This window comes from Anguilla anguilla, chromosome 2 (genome assembly GCF_013347855.1).
Source record: "Anguilla anguilla isolate fAngAng1 chromosome 2, fAngAng1.pri, whole genome shotgun sequence".
Lineage (NCBI taxonomy): Eukaryota > Metazoa > Chordata > Actinopteri > Anguilliformes > Anguillidae > Anguilla > Anguilla anguilla.
Genome location: NC_049202.1, coordinates 30,263,163 through 30,283,083, shown reverse-complemented (window position 1 = coordinate 30,283,083; position 19,921 = coordinate 30,263,163). Strand labels below are relative to the sequence as shown.

General features: G+C 38.7%; 1 protein-coding gene across 2 annotated transcripts in view; it reads right to left on the bottom strand.

The window, feature by feature from the left end:
• The window catches only part of zmp:0000001082 (integrin alpha-M), a 147,175-nt gene that overhangs the window by 67,283 nt on the left and 59,971 nt on the right, over positions 1 to 19,921 (bottom strand). For both annotated transcript variants that reach the window (XM_035404225.1, XM_035404226.1), the window contains exons 5-9: positions 18,378 to 18,492; positions 16,287 to 16,417; positions 15,620 to 15,762; positions 14,599 to 14,749; positions 10,750 to 10,888 (exon numbers count right to left, since the gene is read on the bottom strand). In XM_035404225.1, coding sequence (XP_035260116.1) covers positions 10,750 to 10,888; positions 14,599 to 14,749; positions 15,620 to 15,762; positions 16,287 to 16,417; positions 18,378 to 18,492 — 679 coding nt within the window. The remainder of the gene's footprint in view (positions 1 to 10,749; positions 10,889 to 14,598; positions 14,750 to 15,619; positions 15,763 to 16,286; positions 16,418 to 18,377; positions 18,493 to 19,921) is intronic.

The window sequence follows — 19,921 nt, the reverse complement described above, 5'->3', positions numbered from 1 at the left end:
GTCTCTAATTAGCCTACTGCGGAGTACCCGGAGGAAACACATGCGGACACAGAGAGAATAGGCAAACTCCACAGAGAAAGGGCCCCAAGCCAAGATTCGAACCCACAACCTTCTTGCTGTGAAGCGACAGTGCTACCAAATGCACCACCGTACCGCTCTGATCCAGAGTGTAATAATATCAGTATTTAAAAACTAAAAAGCCATTTTCCAAGTCTCTGTGATGCTCACACCTGGAGTGAGAAAGCTTTAAATAGGGTACCCCATAAATGGGCAAGGATTGGGCAGATTTGAAATCTGCACAAAGGGGTTAATTAAGCTGCAATTTCAAATGACTATTATAGCGTCACAAATACTTCTGCACAACTGCAAATAACCCTCTTCCACTGTGCCAGGTATTTGGACTGCCCAAAATCAAAAAACATCAAGACACAGTATAATGGCAATTAAGCCCATTCAAAACAATAGGATTAAATTAGCTTTCCTGCATAGACACAAAATTAGCTGTAGTTTCTGCATTTTTTTTACCAATCGACACCATTAAAATTTTGGTTTGTTCAGGTTGATGTGCCGTACATTTCAATAAAAGTTGTGATTCTATGAACCAGCTCTAGGAACTAAATATGCATAATTTATGCATAAAACAAAAATGTAACTTAACAGTACCTAAATGTGTAATCATGAACTCTTGTATTTACAGCATGTAATGTTTTCTTGTATGGGGATGGGATGACATTAAAACAATTGTCAACCGTACACCACGTTTTGGCAATGCTCCAGCTCAGGTCACATTTGGTGCTTGAAACAGAAACCTTACTCAGCTAACAACTTAGCTACCAACGAACACTTACGTTACAGTGTGAAATATCCTCATTGTAAAATACCACCAACCCATTTAAAGACACTCCATTTAAAAAATTACGTATATAACCAAAATATTTTGAGCAGTAACACTTGGACATATGGACAATTAAATCGTACCTGTGTTCAGTGGAAGGAGATAGGGACAGAGAACCAATGCCGTCGTTCTCCCCTCATGACAGTCCAGAAAACAGTATATGAGCTAGGTCTATTAGCAAAAACATATGCCCTAACCATGTTCAGAAGTTCACAAAGATAATAATATTTCCCAAAAAAGACAAAACTGATCAATAATGTTTTGCTGGGCGCCGTGTCTTTTACTGCTACCACAGAGTGAATGCGTAAGGAGGCGATGATGAGAGCAAACTTTTGGTTACGCTGGGATATAAAACGCTATTCCAAAAGTAAAATTAGACATGTTATACATCATTAGAAAGCTTAGTTTCGAAAGGGACATCTCTACGCATAAAACCAATGGTAAGGTTGTATTCCATATTTAATCCCAGATATTGACAGTAAATTACATGGTATCCTTTTTAATTTGTCTTGTTTATTTTGTTATTCAGTGAGCAAGGTTTTCACTGCTGCATTGGCATATCATAGGGCTTTTGTTGGGTTTATCTTGTTGCTATGACGTAGTACAAATTTTTAGTGGTGAAAATTCTTTTATGAATGCCCAGATAGACACTATTGTCCAGTGTGTCGTGGGTGGTGTAGTTGCAGATGAGACTGCAGGGAGGGGGTTGTTGGTAAATGGACGACCAGCACGACAATGGTAACGTTTATGAATATAGTTGTCCTGAATCGTCTACTTGTCTAATTCGTCTGGACGAACACATGTACTTTCCAGGGCAAAGGGGAGGAGCCTCGCCTGCCGTACGGGGCCAGCAGCGGCTCCCTATTGGTAAATCTAACTGTCTGTCTCAGTGTGCCGGTCCCCCCCCCCCCCGACACTCCCATTGTTTGTGTGTGCTGCAATCTAAAGCAGGCGGTGTACTTAGTAAGAAGTAGAAATTTTTGAGCAAAAAGACGCAATGAGAAAACTGAAGAACAAAAACATGCGGTGTTGTGTGTTCTCACGGTGCAGTGTGCGACAGCCTCCAGGGAGAACTTTTAGAAAATGTCTTTCTTGTTCTCCGACCTTCCCCTCCCAGCGATTGATACAAATAACACATGGTTGGTTACGTCACGGTTGAGAGTTCAGAGGGCAGACTTCACATGCTAATGTACGGAGAGTCAACGCCAATCTCTCTTCTGTAGATATGGGATTTCTGTGAGTTCCCGCATGTTTTATGAATGGTGCTACTTGTTTCAGCAAGTCATCAAACATTCAGACATTCGGAAATAAGAGAAGTGGACCTCCTCATCTAAATTCCGTATTTGCCGAATGTACAGACAAAACTATCCATTCTCCATATTATTCTGATTTAGAGGGCAAACGTACCGTCTCCTTTGCCTTTTTTTCTTCTTTTGCATAGCTAGATAAACTAAAGCCACTTTAAACTCCTCTCTCTGTCTCTGTTGCATTTGTGCTTCTATCACCGCCGCCATTGTTGTTTTGTGTTGTGATGTCACGTAGCCCTTCTCTTTATACATTGTGGTGGAAATTCTCTAGATCTCCAAGTTCGGTGAGAAGAGTCAAATAGACTTTCACACAATATTCAGTTCAAACATTTATTTGGCCAAATAGGAGAGTTCACACATAGAAAAAAAAGTTTCTGCATGAAGGCTCTCTGAACAGCTTCTAACATTTCATAGGCATGTCTTGCATAGTTCCCTTTTCGCGTGAAGCAAACAACACATCTTTTAAGGGAGGGGTGAGAGGTACATTTGTAATTTTCAGTTTACTGTTTCTTATTGCTATGGCTAAGCATAATTTTTCTATCACAACATCCATGGCGTAGCCGCGAGACGGAGTTCTGGGCGAGATTCCAGCCCCGGTTAATAGCTGCCTCATAATTATTCTGTGCCCCCCAGCGGCGTGGAGTGACATTAAACGATGCGGTGTTCTCACTGAGTATACCGACAACGGTGTTCGTGGACATGTTCGCTGGTGGTTCTCAATCCTGAAATTCTTTCTTCTTACTGAGTATACCGCCAGCTTAAGTCTCAACTGAAACACACCAGCGAAACAGACAAAGCTATCGAGCTAACCCAAATTATCTGCTAAAAACAGAATTATGGACAAATTCGAAGAAGATTTTAATTCTGTTATATCACAGACTTGCCAAATACATGGCGTGACTTCATTGAAGGACCTTCAGCGCGTACGTTTGGATACGCTATTATCGAACAGAGATGTACTCGCTTGCTTGCCTACAGGATTTGGCAAAAGTTAAATTTTTCAAGCGTGACCTACGGTATGCAGTCTGCTATCAAATAAATACCCAGAAAAACGGCCAGAAGAAGCAATGGTTTTTATCGTTTGCCCATTACAATCAATAATGGAAGAGCAAGTGGAATTGTTGAACCAAAAAGAAATTAAATAAATAAATTTATCACCGATAAATAAATTGTGTTTGTTTCTTTTATTATCAAACCTCGAATCGCAGACTCTGCATATCTCGGTGATAAACTTTTATGGTGTGGTTGGTGCTCTGATGTTAACATTAGCCATTTTCCCCAATTAGTGGCGAACTGATGCGGGTCTGTGGAAAAGTTTGCCTCCGGTAATATTTTTCCGGTGCATGTTTCAGACCTCGCCTGGCCAAAATCGTCACCACATTTGGAGCGCCACCCCTCTGAACTCTGATTGGTTGGGAAAATACAACTATCCTGGGAAGGTTGCCTCCTTCATTTATGCCTAGAACGTCAAAGCATCGGCCAGGCTCTGTTGAACGAAGTGAAAAAAGAGACAGCCTCGCAAGCCAATCTACTAATAAAGCCCGAATACAAAGTTTGTGTTTTCAACTCATAGTTTGGTTGCAGGAGCACTGAAAGTATGAGTTGAAACATCTCAGGACACCAGCGTCATGGCCACTCGGGGATTGCACCAAGTATTTATACACATTTTAATTAACCCCTTAGCACACAGGCCAAATCTTGGCAATCCTTGCCCATTTACGGGGTACCCTATTTAAAGCTTTATAACTCCAGGTGTGAACATCACAGAGACTTGAAAAATGGCGTAAATGAAGCAAGACATTTGTACAATTTTAGACATTTGTACAATTTTAGAAATAAAGTGCCACATGCCATTGTCTAGACAAAAAATTAAAAATGAATTTGCAATTTGAATTTTTTAGTTTGCAATGAAATAATGAGAGATTGCATATATACAGCAGGTTAAACTATACATGTGCTGGATCAAAAACTTTTTGACCACAAGTTCATAAAATCAAAGGGTGGATATGTAGAACTATTATAGATGTATGAAGCAAAAACTAAGCAGTGTACTTAGCGTCTCCAAATCTATCCAAAATGTCTAAATTATGCATTGCTGTGAATCACAACATATTCACGTATTTCACTACAAATCAACTGTTTTGACTCAAGAAAATCACTGCTGCATCATTTTCAAGTCGGAATTACAAGCTTTCAGTCCATACAGTGGTCTAAAATATCTAGGGGTCCAGACACACATCCAAAATCTCTCCAAAATTAAATAAAATGTTTTTTGTCAATTATAAAGCATATAAATGAGCCGCTTATGAAGGTTTATGAAGCTTAACACTGCTATCAGATTTTAAAAAGAATGCATCGTCACACAATGCGGTACAGTACCTAAATGTGTAATAATTAACTTGTGTGTATTTCTATGCTCTGTACTCTGGTATGTTTTCTTGTATGTGGATGGGATGACTTGAAAACAATTTTCAACCGTCCACCACGTTTTGGCAATGTTCCAACTCTCAGGTCATCACTGTTGCATGCTTCACAAAAACTATTATACTACCATCCAACGCTTACATTACGAAATATCCACATTATATAACACCACTAACCTATTTAAAGATACTCAATTTCAAAAACAACGTAATAATAACTGTAATAATACAGTTGAAAATCTGATGTTTTTCTGTCTACCGAACAAACTTGGTTGATAGATGCTCACACTCTATAAGTAAAGTAGTAGGCTATTGCTGAAATATTATGATCTAGACTAACCAGCAATATCAGCAACTTTTTGCAAGCTAGCCACTTCAATTGAATTCTCCTTTTTGCTGTCAGAAGAGCAGTGGAAGGCAACGATAGCTTGGAAAATATTAATTGCAGTTTGGATAGCTTTCAGTGTACTGTCAACCCCATAATAAAGTTTCCATTTCACTGTAAACAGTCGTGTCTGTTTTGTTCATTAGTTTTGCGCTGTATACCAACTGTGTGCGAACAACTGGGTATTCAGTTAGACAACATATATGGAGCCTGTCATGTTTGTGGTGGCTACTCCATAGGCAAGGGGTGTATTTCAAATTAAATGAAAAGAAGATGGGCAGTGGCGAGGATAAAACGGCAGTTTATAATTCAAAACGGGACCCGGACGATTAGCACCGATGAATTCAACATAGCTCGCTACACTCGTTAAAAGTACATGGCTGCGTTTCCGAATTTCGATGTACCTTAACGTTTTACGAAGGTTTCTAAGTGTAGCCGCTAGAGGTGAGCAGGCAATTAGATGACATGGTAACGTCCTTGCAACCTTACACCGGTTAATAGTTGTGAGTGGAACGTTTGTGTGCGGCGTTGATAAATGGTTTGTGCTGGTCCCGTGTTAGGACTGCAGGTTGTTTTGCCTATCCGGGAGTGCATGTACTGTATGTAAGCTGGAGAAGGTTTATTTTGAATAGGTGGCCGATGCATGGATTGACCGCTGTTCCTTCTTTTCGATTTATGTGCATGTTGCAAATTAGCTGCCCAGCTACCGCGAGTGAGCGTGCTTCCGCTCATAGGATCTGCCCTTGTGTTGATCAGCTAGCGCGCGGAGCTGGTCAGCTAGCTTGAGCATTTCTTTTTGTTTAATTGTTTTTTGTTTTCATGTTAGCCATTCTCCCCCGCCCTAACTCAATCAGCTAACCCAGTCTTGCTGTGCCTATTCATAGTGCTCTGCCTGCCATTAATTTGAGGGGGCTTGTCTATCTGCATGCTGTTGGGTTTGCTTTACGCCCCTTCTAGATTTCTGTGCTTGACTAAGAGCGTTTGGCTTTGCTTTAACTATTTGTGTGTTCTTCTACTTTGCTCTATGGAGTTTGCAGTGTGATTACAATTGCAGTGTACCTTAATGGAGTGTGTCATTCACAGGCGTATATATTCCCTTCTCTAAGGTCGCAGCAAACACAAGTAAGGTACAAGCCAGCTGGGTAGTCTGTTTGCAGTAAGGGGTGGAAATGTTAAATGTTGTGTATGTTATTGCTTATTAAACCATTTTATGAATTGGAGAAAATAAAGGAAGCTTCCCTACCATAGTTTTTATGAAATTAATGTTAATAAAAAGGATCTGTTTTTTTTCTTCTCTTTTACTCGAGACTCCTTTCGTTCCTACTTGCATTGGTAGCATAAGGTATACCTTTAAAAGGGAACCTTTGGAAGTGTCCCTTAAGGGATTAAGACACTTAAGACACTTCCAAAGGAGCTGGCCTACACTGTGGTGCTGAAAAGTTTATCAATCGATGCCAAGCGAATCGATTGTCTCACTTGTAAAGGCTTATGAATGACGTTTTAATATAACAAGTGTTGTCATAATCATTTGACATCAATATAATATTGCGAAAGAGGAAGCTATACCTACTAAAGATAATCTGCTAATCTCTTTAAGAGTCAAGACGAGACCTTGTGATAGTTTCAATAAATACGTACATATAGGCTACAAAAGATAAAATAAAGAGCATCAATCGGGACATATTAGCCATGGTCTGGAACTTCTTGGAAGCCCAGTAAAAAGGATATAGGCAACATATGGGTGAATTATTTTGTTCTTATTGAAACAAAGGTCTAATGTTAATTTGTTTTTGTCACACAATATATAGGCAACTGTAGCAGCATATCCACAGACTTTTCTCTGCAGTCCAAAAATGATGGTAGATGAAAGGCAAAAGCGCGTCTGTGGAAATTGATCACGATTAATTCTATACCGGGTATGCCTTATGAATAGGCCTACCTGTTAAAGTGATATGTTCATCAACCTTGGTTTGCTGTTGGATAATCTTAAATGTAACCAAGAATATCATTATTGGGTTGTTTACCGAAAATCTGAAAACGACATGATAAGAAAGAAATGTTCGGTAATGTTGATATTTACCCAGTGCTATTTTGTTTTATATAGGAGGTGTGAGCTAAAGGAAGGGGATGTAGATCATTTGGCTATGTTTGTTCATTATGAGCCACCGTACCTGTATGTGTGTTTATGGCTAGGCCAATCATTGTGCTCTAGTTCCCTCTAGTTTGGTCATGCAAAGCCGTGTTTCCACCAAAAGTACCCGGAACATTTAGTCCCAGGAACTACTTTTCAAGGAACTAAAAGGTTCCTTCAGCCCATTGTTGTCTGCGTTTCCATCGTGGTCTAAAGTTCCGCGAAGATTAGGCAAATTAGCCCACTGACGTATGAAAAAGCGACGTTGTCGTCGGTCCATCTGTCCTATGATTTCTTCTGTAACCCCATACTATCACCGAAGTAGCCTACATTATTTTCTAATAACCGGGACAGCCCGGAGGGGTTTATTCCACTTATATACAACGGGTTACCAACAATGACTATATATGGTTACTTTTGTATTTATTGATTTTTATTGATTTAATCACCTGAAATTGAAATATTCTTCCGCAGCCGCTTGGGCATATTTTACCGTTGTCAAGCAAAACTGTTGTTGGTAGTTAAACTTGGACCATTGTTATACAACAAATAGGATATAACAGGCTAATAGTCAGATTGTTTTATGTATCCTCTCAAACACATTCATTGTTTTTATGCGAACATTCACTTTCATGTCTTGACATTCGAGGCGACAGAATGCATTCACATTCCACAAATAACTGGCAACAACAGCAGAAAACATGCACACGTTGTAAACAATTTGCTGTTGAATTGATTACTTTCTCATCGTCAATTCCATATAGGCTAATCGCAAAATGACAGGAATAGAACGAAAACTCGGACTTGCGTGAAAATTTAAATTAGCAGTGGTGCAGCCACCGTTTGCTTTCCTTCAAAGTTACCGCTAGCCGAGCAGCGAAGTGTGCCCTCCAGAAGCGAACCATGCACCGTAAATTAGTCCATAGTCTTCCTGGTCTTTTTGTGGAATTGAAGAATGGCAGAGTAAAATTACGGCAGTCTAAAAAATCAAAAGGGACAATTACTAGAATTAACCTGTTATTTTACCCTGACAAAAAGTGCGGAAGGTGATTTCCAGTTTGCTTTTACTGTATCACCAATGTAAATTACACAGAACTACCGCATACCTCACATAACTGTATCAAATGTTTTGAGTCAATTACAACGGGCTAACAAAGAAAATCCGGAAGAAAATATTCAGCAACCGAATTAAACCGTTTGAATGTTTTAGTACGTAATATGCTGTCCCAGCACGAATGCTTAGCATTTTATAAAACGAATACTAAAGCAAGAAAAGAACAGAAGAGTACACATTATAATTCCAAGACGTTGGCAGGCTATAACCAAAAGTAGGCTACTGCGCCGCATAATATACAAGTTTGATTTCAAGTTATTATGAAAATTAATTGGTTTGCGGCTGCAGATTTTTAAAAATGGCGGTTGAAATAAAACACTGCAAGTAGTTGACCAATCAGACATTTTCAGCGCTTGCGCCCCACCCCAAAGGTTTTGGTACTTTTGGAAAGTACTACCCCCCGAGCAGGGACTTTTTTGGGGGTGAAATAAAGTCCCCGGAACTTAATTTAGACCCTAGTTCCTGCGGTCGAAACGCACTGAGTTCCTCGAAAGGTTCCTAGTTCCGGGGTAAAGTTCCTGCGGTGGAAACGCGGCTCAAGTTGACTCACTCCACGTCGGCTTTGCTCACACGGGTTTTATATTCTTAATAAACCGGCGGTTTGTTCCAAGTCAGTGTGATCATTGATGCACACACAAACGAACTAATTTCTACAGGGTGTGCAGTCAGAAAAGCCATATCCTCAGTTAGCTCCACTATGTATAAATTGAAAAAATGTATTATTTTTTTTCACAAATTGGATTAGTATTATATGGCCCTATACTTAAAATACCATCATGATATGAATAAACAGGTGAAACGACAACATTCTCATGACGTGCTATGCACAGAAACGTTGAGTGGATAATTAATTTTCGTAAAGTTAATATTAAACTATCTATGGCATTTTCGCATGCAGATGTGCTACTAGATGCGCACTGTAGTACAACTGTTGATTTGAAAAGAAAAATGGCATAATAAGGCTAGACCTGTGACAGCATGAGCGAAGCGCATCGCTAAGGGACAGCTTACGAGTGCCTCAGACCACCCTTCTAAAGGTATACCTTTCAGAAGGTATACCTTAGCTAAGGAGGCACTGGGAAACAGCTTGAGACCTAAAGTAAGACCTTAAAGTATACCTTACGATTCACGTAGCACTAAGGAGACTCTGGGAAACGCAGCCCATATCTTTAAACTAAAAATACAACTGATACTTTACGTATTGCGTTATTCATTAACACTGTACCACTTTATTTATATACCAACTCCTCACTGTGTACCATTTTCCTATGACATGATTTCAGTTTCCAATCCGAGAGAGTAGCCTACACTAGACTGTCATCTGCCATTACCATTTTTTTGACCGTTTTCGTGAAAGGAATTATGGAATTTTTCCCAGTCGGAGCATGCACGGATGCACACAAATTTTGATCAAATGGAGTGCGCATCCGGGTACTTTATCCGTGTTCCGCACAACTGAACTTCAGTTTGGACTCGCACTCCAAGATGGAGGCATGCTCGCTATGCGCACTCAGAGCATGGAAGTATGCGGTTTGGGACACAGCCTAAGTCTTTCTAAAATGCTGTAGCTGACCAAGGATAGAATTAGTGATGATCAATTTCCACGGACGTTCTTTATCCACCTTTTGCCCGGTATGAACATCTTCACTGCAGAGAAGAATCTGCAGGATTCGCTGCGGCGCATGCAATTATGTATCTTGTGCACAATAAACATTGTCTTTCTAGTGAATGATTGTTGTGTGATATTTTCAAAACAACTGCCTTGCAAAATGTTACCCCTGGTGTTTCTGGTTTTGCTAGCTAAACTGTTCGAGAATAAAGCTGAGCTGGGTGTTAAATTAGCAATCAGAGCAAGAAGAATAAAACAAAAACAAAGGAGATTTCATCAAAAAAGGGCATCAAGGCTGAAGGAACGTATGAGGAAGCGTAATAAAATAATAACGTTAATCCCGTCAATTTGTTTTTTTTATTTAATTTTCCTTTCTAATTATCAACAGCTCCCTCACCTCACTATCCCCCCAGTTGTTGCCCCTTTCGCTGCTGGCCATCGAAGCCTATTAACTTAACAATATTATTAGCAAGTTAGCTCCAATTTATTACAGTTCTCCATCACTTGAATTAATGCCGAGTGACTGTTTTGCCAGTTTCCTGCTGACAGCCCAACTTCCACGCGCTGTTATGGAACGCTTGTAGTGGCACGCGAGATGGTTACCATGGCACTTGCTCCGGCTATTCACACTACAGAGGTCCACACAACAGAAATGAATAATTACATTAGTTCTATAAAAGCCCTGAGAATGTAGGTTACTGGAAGGCAAGTCCTAAGTCTTTAGAGCCAAGTTTACAAGTTTTGTGTTACATGACTTCTGGAACTGCAGACAGCTTAGACATGTGTCTTGCCAAGTATTTAAATTGTTGATTAGATTAAACACAAAGACAAAACATTAAGTAATAACCAGTGTATTCCATGGGTGGATACTTAATATGATAATACCTTCAATGTTGTAGATCTGTTTCTGTAGACTATCCAAGATTCCCTTCAGTCCATTGTAGTCATTTATGGGGAAGGTAGTATTCTTGTTTGGGAGATGTGATGACAGGGCTGTCAGTGTCTCCCGGGCGACATTCCCAACCTGCCAAATAAGAGACTGAATTATTCCCTCTCCCTCTCTCTCAATTTCAATGTGCTTTATTGGCAGGACAACAAGTCATATTTACAAAGCAACACATACAATACACAGAAACATGGAAACCACATATACAACATGCAACAAGTGTGACCCACAGCACTATAATAATAACAATAATAATAACAACAACAATAACAATAATAATATTAAAAAACATGTTCACAATGTAAAAAAACAATTAACAGTAAATAATACATGTTTCAAATATAAATATTTGATGCAGAGTATTTGTTCCATGTCCATCATCGTATGGCATGTGGCTACATGTTTAGCTGTTTGTGGGGTTATAGGCCCTTATGCTAATATTATAGATAATTTTGGAGTCACTCTTTGGATGTTGGGGAACACAATGTTTATATTTTTAAGGAATTCCTCCCTTTCTTGATAATAATATGTGCAATGTAAAAGAAATGAATCTCTGCCTCTACCTGTTTACCTCTACCACTGGTCGCACAGCCTCTCTCTCCTCTTACCTTTAGCTAATCCAGTTTTGGTAGTTAACTTGTGGAATTTCAATGTAATAAAACCAAGGTTTTTATGAGTGCAGAATTCCATAAAACCTCAATCATCATTACAAACTGGAGAACTGTCAGGGTCAGGACCAGAATGCACATGTCTCCAGATAGACAGCAGCAGAACAATCAGAGAATGGAAGCAAAATCATTTGATACATTTATTTCAGAATGTTATCGGAGAACAATGCACGCAATAAATAATTTAGGAGTTTCCAGTGTAGACCACATAATATATTTTGATGGTACAACGTCCCATGTGTATGAAGTTAAAAGTTCCGCTATCTATTAAAATGCGCTTGCAAGATGCAGGACGCAAGATAGAAGTAATGATTACTCACCCCAAGCAGCTTCTGCGTGGGGGGACTTACAAACTGGTCTATAGAGATTAGGAGAGGAAACAGCTGGGTGGAGGCATAAGGGCAGAGGCAGAGAAAGACGTAAGGCAGGGGATCCGAGTTAAGTAGGTGGTATACTTAGTAAGAAGTAGAACTTTTTGAGCAAAAAGACGCAATGAGACCAACTGAAGAACAAAAACACGGTGTTGTGTGTTCTCATGGTGCAGTGTGTGACGGCATCCAGGGAGAACTTCTAGAAAATGTCTTTCTTGTTCTCCGACCTCCCCCTCTCAGCTATTGGTCCAAATATCACATGGTTGGTCCAAATATCACATGACTACACCATTAGATTACCAATGGTAAAAATGACCATTAGATGTTATTTAAGTCTTTTACAAAAAAACAATAAAATGCAGATAATTCAGTGAGTGCTAAAATCACGCAGTGGCCAAAGGGAGATATACCACTGCAAGTTTCATAGGTCTCAGCCATGTGGTTACACCAAAACTGGGGACAGTGTGTTCCAGATCAGGAAATTGCTCTCTACAGCAAGTTGTAAATGTCTTAAAGACGACAGTGATTTTTCATTAATTTATCAATTTAAAAAAATTGTGCCCTCTTGCGCCACGTGATTCAGTTAGGACTTCAGTTAATACCTTACGGTTGTGCTAGGGTCAGCACAAATATAGCTACCAAATTTTATTAATTTACATCAAACCACTTGGGAGTTATTAGAATTTATGTGTTAAGCTATGCCACATCAATTTTAGTTGGCTTCCTGCAACCATGGTCTTTTGAGTATAAGCCTACTTTACAGTAAGTCTCCTGAACGAATGAATGTATGTCACATGTCTTTCATCAAACCGCCAAGGAGGAAATGTAATTTTTCAACAAATGAAATCGTGGACATAATATAGGAGTTTCAAGTTTTTTGCTAATTCTTTTTGCAAATCATCTTGATATCACTGATCATACAATAATATACAGTATCATTCGGTGCAACTGTAAAACCATTCAGTACAAGCCATTCCTTGCAAAGGGGTACATGCACTAGTTGTACGATATATGCATAGGGGGTCTTATTTCAATATAGAAAACTTATCTTCCAATCTCAACTGAAGCAATTTTTTTTATTTTTCAGGGGACAATGTTGATATTTAGGGGAAATTCTGCCTGGCAAAAATACCAGGTCACAAATTATCATGATCCTATTTTATCCCAATCAGAAGTTTCATCAGTAATTAATTATCATTTCATATTGAGTGCTGAAATACACTACATGACCAAAAGTATCTGGACACCCCTTGGTCTGGAGCTGTTTATTCATTGCTTGGGCTAGGCCCCTTAGTTCCAGTGAAGGCAAATGACAATGCAAAAAAAAAAATCCATGCAGAAACGCTCCAACACAGTATAAAGCCTTCCTAGAAGATTGGAGATTATTATAGCAGCAAAGGGTGAACCAACTCCATATTAATGCCCATAATTTTGGATGAGATGTGTCCACATGCTTTTGGCCATGTAGTGCATATATATTTTCATATGCTGTTCACTATTAAACCCCGTATTTGTCATTGACCCTTAACCAATATGAATGGCAGATACAGTGCCATCCATAAGTATTTGGACAGTGACACAATTTTTGTTGTTTTGGCTCTGTACTCCAGCATATTGGATTTCAAATTAAACTTTGAGTTAAAATGCAGGCTGTCAGCTTTAATTATAGGGTATTTACATCCCTATCAGGTGATCCATGTGAGAATTACAGTCCTTTATGTACATAGGCCCCCTCCCCCCATTATAAAGGGAACCAAAAGTTATTGGACAATTGGTTACTCAGCCAGCTGTGTGCCATTGCACCATTAGTTCATGCACAAAAAGCTAACAAAAGGTCTAGAGCTGATTTAAGTTCAGCATTTGGAGTCTGTACCCGTTGTCTCTCAACATGAGGACAAAAAATATCAATGCCAGTTAAGCAGACCATTGCCAAAACATTGGGTGTCAAAATGAACTGTTTGATACATTGTTAGGACAACCAGAAGACCACTGTAGTGGATCCTCAGAGACTACATTCACTTTCAGAAAACCTCTTTTCCTTTTCTGAGATTACCATGAAAAGAAGACACCAGCATAAGCTCAGAGGGTTCACCACAAAATGGAAGCCATTGGTCAGCCTCAGGAACAGAATGGGTTAGGGTTTTCTAAAAAATAATAATAATTTTAAGTAGATAAAACCCATAGATTTCTGGAACAACGATACCAAAAAAAGATGCTGTGACTGCTTGTGGCAACAGCAGGAAGAATTCTGAAGTCAGAAATCTTATCTGCTCAGATCCAGCCAAATGCCTGGACCAGAGCCAAAAACTGGAATGTTCTAGGCTGGCCAAATCAGTTGCCCAAGCAGAATCCACTTAAACATGCATTTCACTTGCTGAAAACAAGACTGAAGGCAAAAGCCCCAAAACAAACAAAAAAGGAATTGAGGGTGACTGCAGTACAGGCCTGGCTGAGCACCATGGGAAGATACCCAGCATCGGGTGATGTCTATGGGCTGCAGACTTCAGGAGGTCATTGAATGCATAGGATAGTAATTGCAATCAATAAATATGATTACTTTATTAGGATTGTTTATTTATCTAATTACATTTTTGCATTAGTCTTGTTTGCAGGGACAAGCATGTTTCCAAGGCTGCTTAGCTTTTCCCCTCACAAACAAAATAATCAATTTTCTGATAAATATCTCGTAAGTCACTCTTGGATATGGTATATTCACATATCAGAAAAACAATTCTTACACATATCTTACCCCAATAACATAACGGGTGATATTCCTGTCATCCATAGTTTTGACAACATTTTTCCAATCCTTGTCAGATGGATTTCCATCTGTGATGATTACTAGAACCTTTGTAGCATCTGGAATGGCACCAGCTGTTGTGTTGTTCAAAATTTTTTCTCTGCAACATAAGAAATTTTATACAATGTATTTACTTCATGTGAATGTTTTATCACAGAATCCATTTAAATGCAAAATGTGCGGTCCAACAATGTGATTTTAATTTGATGGTAAGGGGTTGGGGAGATATTTACATGGATATAATATCTGCATGGTTTGTGTGAATGTATCTGTCTTTCATTTTTGCAACTATCTTATTGTATGATGTTGTATTGGATTTTGAATAATGTCTCATCACGGGCTGGCAAGTGTCATGACCCAATTAATCGCAACAATTATTATAAACTCCTGGTTATGGTAGACTAACCTTTGAAATTGGGGGAGGGGGGCACAACGGCCTATTTGGCATGTTCTCCAATGATGCTGTTACCATGTCATTGATAGATATGCCAGAACTATTTCCACTGAACAATATGGTACATCTGACCTCTTCCTCCGTAACAAGCATCTCCATTTCACACTCTGTGAAGTTGCTCTTTGTGTTGCTGTGAAATGTCAGGGAGAATTTCCATTCTCCCTGACATTTCATTGGAATGACAGGCTGATTTACTGTATATGCATGTCCATATTCACAATGGGCTATCCATTAACCTTTTATGGTTCATTGTGGGAGTTAACAAGGCAGGATACAAGGCCCATGCATGTACTAAAAACGTCAATTTGATTGTGATTTTTAAAGAGAAAATTACACAGTTTTATAAATCAGGACCATATGCACTTTTCTTCTTCTGTGCATGCTTCACCTTCTGATGTAGAACCTTCGTGAAGTGTTATAAATGAGGCCCCAGGACTAAGGTTATCACAGTATCTATTCAGCATAAACAATACTGATACACATTGATTTTAGCCATCTAAGAAAAAAGTGACTCACAGAACATTGTTCATTGCACCATATGTGTTGGTGAGGTCCTTCATGTGTTGTTCCTTTTCTAAGAGATCGAATGCCTTCTTTTCCTGGTAGTCTTTAAAGGTGAAAACAGTGCGGGACGTCTTCGAAAACTGCATTGCTGCAAACTGAAAAATTTTAAAGAAGTTTCTCATGAAATAATTTAATGACAATTATTCCACATGACAATTATTCCACATTATTCCACGAGGTCCATGCACCTTCTCCATCACTCCATATTATCCAGATTGAATGCTCTCATATTTCAAGCTACACATCATCTGCTAATTTCAGTTGGTCCATTAGTAAAGTAAAATTTGGCTATCAGCATCACATTCCAGTGTGTGGTTGACTGTGTGATTTTTATGACTGTAAGGTTTGAATGCTGGAGATATCTATAGAAAATATTTTTCTTCAAGATCTTGCTACTAATGTGTGTGTCCTCTAATGCATGTGACATCAACTGCTGCTTTTATCACAATGCAGTTTATATGCAGTCAGATGTGAATGAGTCAAAGAAAGCACTTCATGTGCACCTGAAGAAGCAAATCTGCAGGTGCAGCCACTTCATTGACATATTTTTTTAGCAAATTATGTCAATGAACTGGTTGTCGTGTATGGTGTACACATAATATAGTACAAGTGTGTAGACCTGTATAGAGGTATTTGAAAGTGTCTTCATGATGTCAGCAATGAAGTCTTTGTTCTTCTTAAAATCGTCTGCTTTCAGGCTTTCTGACCCATCAAACAGGAAGGCAAGGTCCACTTTCCTCTTAGTGCATTCTGATTAAACAAGACAGGTCACAGAAATCCTTTATATTTAGATTTTTTTTCCTGAAGAATTATAGACATGAAACCTGAAAGCAATCACAAATAGAAACAACTTGCACAGATAAATATAACACTACAAATATGAAATGCAAAGCGTTACTCTACAATGGTGAAAAAATGAGTACACAAACATTTGATACAATGCTTGTAGTGTTAATCAGAAAAAAGGAGAAATCGTAATTAACATATATGAATTAAGAAAAAACAATATAGTATAATTGTAATCTCGAGTTCCACGGCTACTATGAATTGGAGAGGTTTGAGGGCTATAAGTTTAGGAATTGTGTAAAAAGGTTGATCACAAATTGTCACGCTGTAGTCACCATAAAACCCAGGCGAAGAAGAGGTGAGACTAAGTGGTGTGACCTCGATGGGCTAGGACTGCCAATAAAAAAATGACCAAGACCTTGCTGGTGTTTAGTGTCTGGCAAAAGCTCATAGATAGAGGCGTTCAAATGTTGAAAAAGGCATTCAAATACCTTGAACATATTGTAAAAATAACCATGCTAAGGCATATCTATAATGCACCGGCAATCTTTTAACCTTGGAATAGCTTTTCCTCAGTGGTATCAGCTGAAGTTTGCCAAGAGGACAAAAAGCGGCACAGAGTTCACTTGGTTTCTCCTGGACCTGTAAGTAATGTTACCTCTAGCTATTACATTACATTACATTACATTACAGGCATTTAGCAGACGCTCTTATCCAGAGCGACTTACACAACTTTTTACATAGCATTTTTACATTGTATCCATTTATACAGCTGGATATATACCGAAGCAATTTCGGTTAAGTACCTTGCTCAAGGGTACAACGGCAGTGTCCTTACCCGGGAATCGAACCTGCGACCTTTCGGTTACAAGCCCAGTTCCTTACCCACTGTGCTACACTCCGTCTCTATTCAGCTTGCTATGTTAGGTAGGGTACTCGAAGTGGTTGAAGACAGAGGAGACTTCTTTGATTGTAAACACAGGACCACAGCAAGGCTAAAAATCCTGCATAGTATGCCTTTAAGCTATAGTTTTTCAATTCTTTCGAAACATGTCCACACCATGAAAGTCACAAAAAACTGGGAAAAAAGTGGAAGAAATCAGAGATTTTTTACATTCATTTTTTTAATTAATTAGATCCCATCACATTAGTGGGAAAAGATTTAAATAACATGTGCAAGAAAGAACAGGCTTTTTTTGCCTTTGACTGAACATTGTTAGAAATAGAGCATACTTGAATTGCATCACTAAAATTGTGACTGCATCTGTTTTTATTTCTTAAAAGTTTGTTACAGTTGTTAAGTTGTACATTGCGAGATTTGAATCTTTGATGGAGCTTTTGTCACTAACATTACCGTAATGGGGAATGACTGCTGGGCAACACTGCTGACAGGGGCAGTCAAACATCAAACAAGAACTGACAAGGACAGGAATCTTGTGTCCAATGCATTCCAGAATGTGTACAGGCCTACATTATCACACTTTTTTCTCCCAACAGTTGGCAATAGGCTATTGTTAAAATGCATAGGCCTATACAAATAATATAATACAGACTACGTTAACAGTGACAGGTTACCATCCAAAACTGCCGAAACCATGGAAATCACTAAAATGGAGGAATTTAGTGACTTCTGCGGCATACGCCCAGCCTTACTGATTGGTGGCCTATATCCCAAACACATCATGAAATCCCCATCTTTATTACAGTATACAATTTTTCTTATCATCACGCTATATTATTGGGGGGGTTATTTGGCCTGTTTTGTAATATTGGGGGGTTATAACCCCCCTATCCCCCCCGTAACTTATGCCAATGCTACTGTAAGTTATACCCATTCTGTAAATCTTAAACTTTCACAAGAATATTTATTCATCCACAGTGGAGGCCATGCATTTTTGAGAGGTAGAAAGTCTTAAAACTGTACCTTGATATGCTGTTTTGAAGCTACCCCCAAAGTTGAAATTATCAGTGGAGTGATAGCAGATGCCATTTAGGTATGAGTTGCTGTCACATTCATGAAACAAACTTGGGCTGCAAGTCTAGAAACAGAAAGACAGGATGCAATTAAATGAAACTCAAATCCACTTGCAAGCAGTAGGCCTCATAATTGGGGCTGTGTCCTTAATAGAGATGCTGATTTTCAATTATCTCACAGTATCACACAATGTGCTTGATTCCAAATAAATTCCTAGCATTGGGAAGAATCTATCTTCAGAACGCTTCTTGGCGGGGCAGCACCACTGGTTGTATAGAAAATGCATGAACACAAAACAACACACATCAGTACCCAAGTTCTTCCATCATAATAAAGTATTAATACTTAGTTTGTGTCAATAAACACAGTCAATGTCAACACAATTTTATTTTCAACTCAAAAAAAACCAATACAAAATGGCTTGGCTGAATACTCAATTCTGATTGCCTGGGACATGTGTATTATTTCTCGAGATAATCCTGAATATGGAGCAGCGTCTGCAAAAGTTCAATCACCATTCTAATTTAATGTCCATCCGTCGGAGTCGATAGTGGAAATTTGAAAGCGCAAGTAAGCCAATAGTTTCATAATCATACTTGAGTCTGTTTGATGCCCATGAATGACTGTACAGTATAGAGGGCAGCTGGTCTAGCTAATAGCCTCTGTTTTGAATATATTTCAGTAGCTGGCTAGCTAGCTATCCATGTTTTTTTTTTTTTTTTTTTTTTTTTTAAACATGCTATGAAACCATTTTGACTTAAAACCTGACTGAATTTTAATATTAGGTAACTCGATTGAGGTACTAAACTAGACAGAGGTGTTCATTACTAGGTGGTAGCCTACAGGGTATGGAATATTTGCTAGAATACTTAAGTAGGCTGACGTTTCCTTTGCAATGGAATCACATGTTTTGAAACACATGGTTTCATTACAGTTGATGGAGGTAGTAAATTGGCCTCGGCAATTGCCCTTAGTGCAGGGCATTCAAACTGCATAATGCTCATCTGCTCAGACATTATCCCACTTATACAATGGCTCAACAACAAAAAGCACAATTTCAATCAAAACATGCATTTCAAAAAATATTTTGCTTTATTCTGTTCATTTTAGATGAAGAAATATCCTCTATTTTAATGTTTCTTTTTTTACATAGGTAACTGTATGATAAATAAATAAGTTGTGCATACATAACAATTAGTTGTACATACATAGCCTTAATGAGAAAATAAAAAAGACTGAGTTGGCACATATCCAACAAGTAACAGATCAATCCATTACTCGTACCCATCCCTAGTCCTTAACATTAACAAACAGTTATAAGCAATTCTTCTTCTTGTTTTTCCCAGTTTAGGGAGTCCAGAATTACTACAACTTTGTAAACATAAAGGGTTCTATTTTCTGGAATCAATGTCACACGATGCATAGGCACAGTCAATGGCATTTGGGCACGCTGGTGTGGCTAGTGAAAGTTGGTATTTTCGAGACCAGAGGTG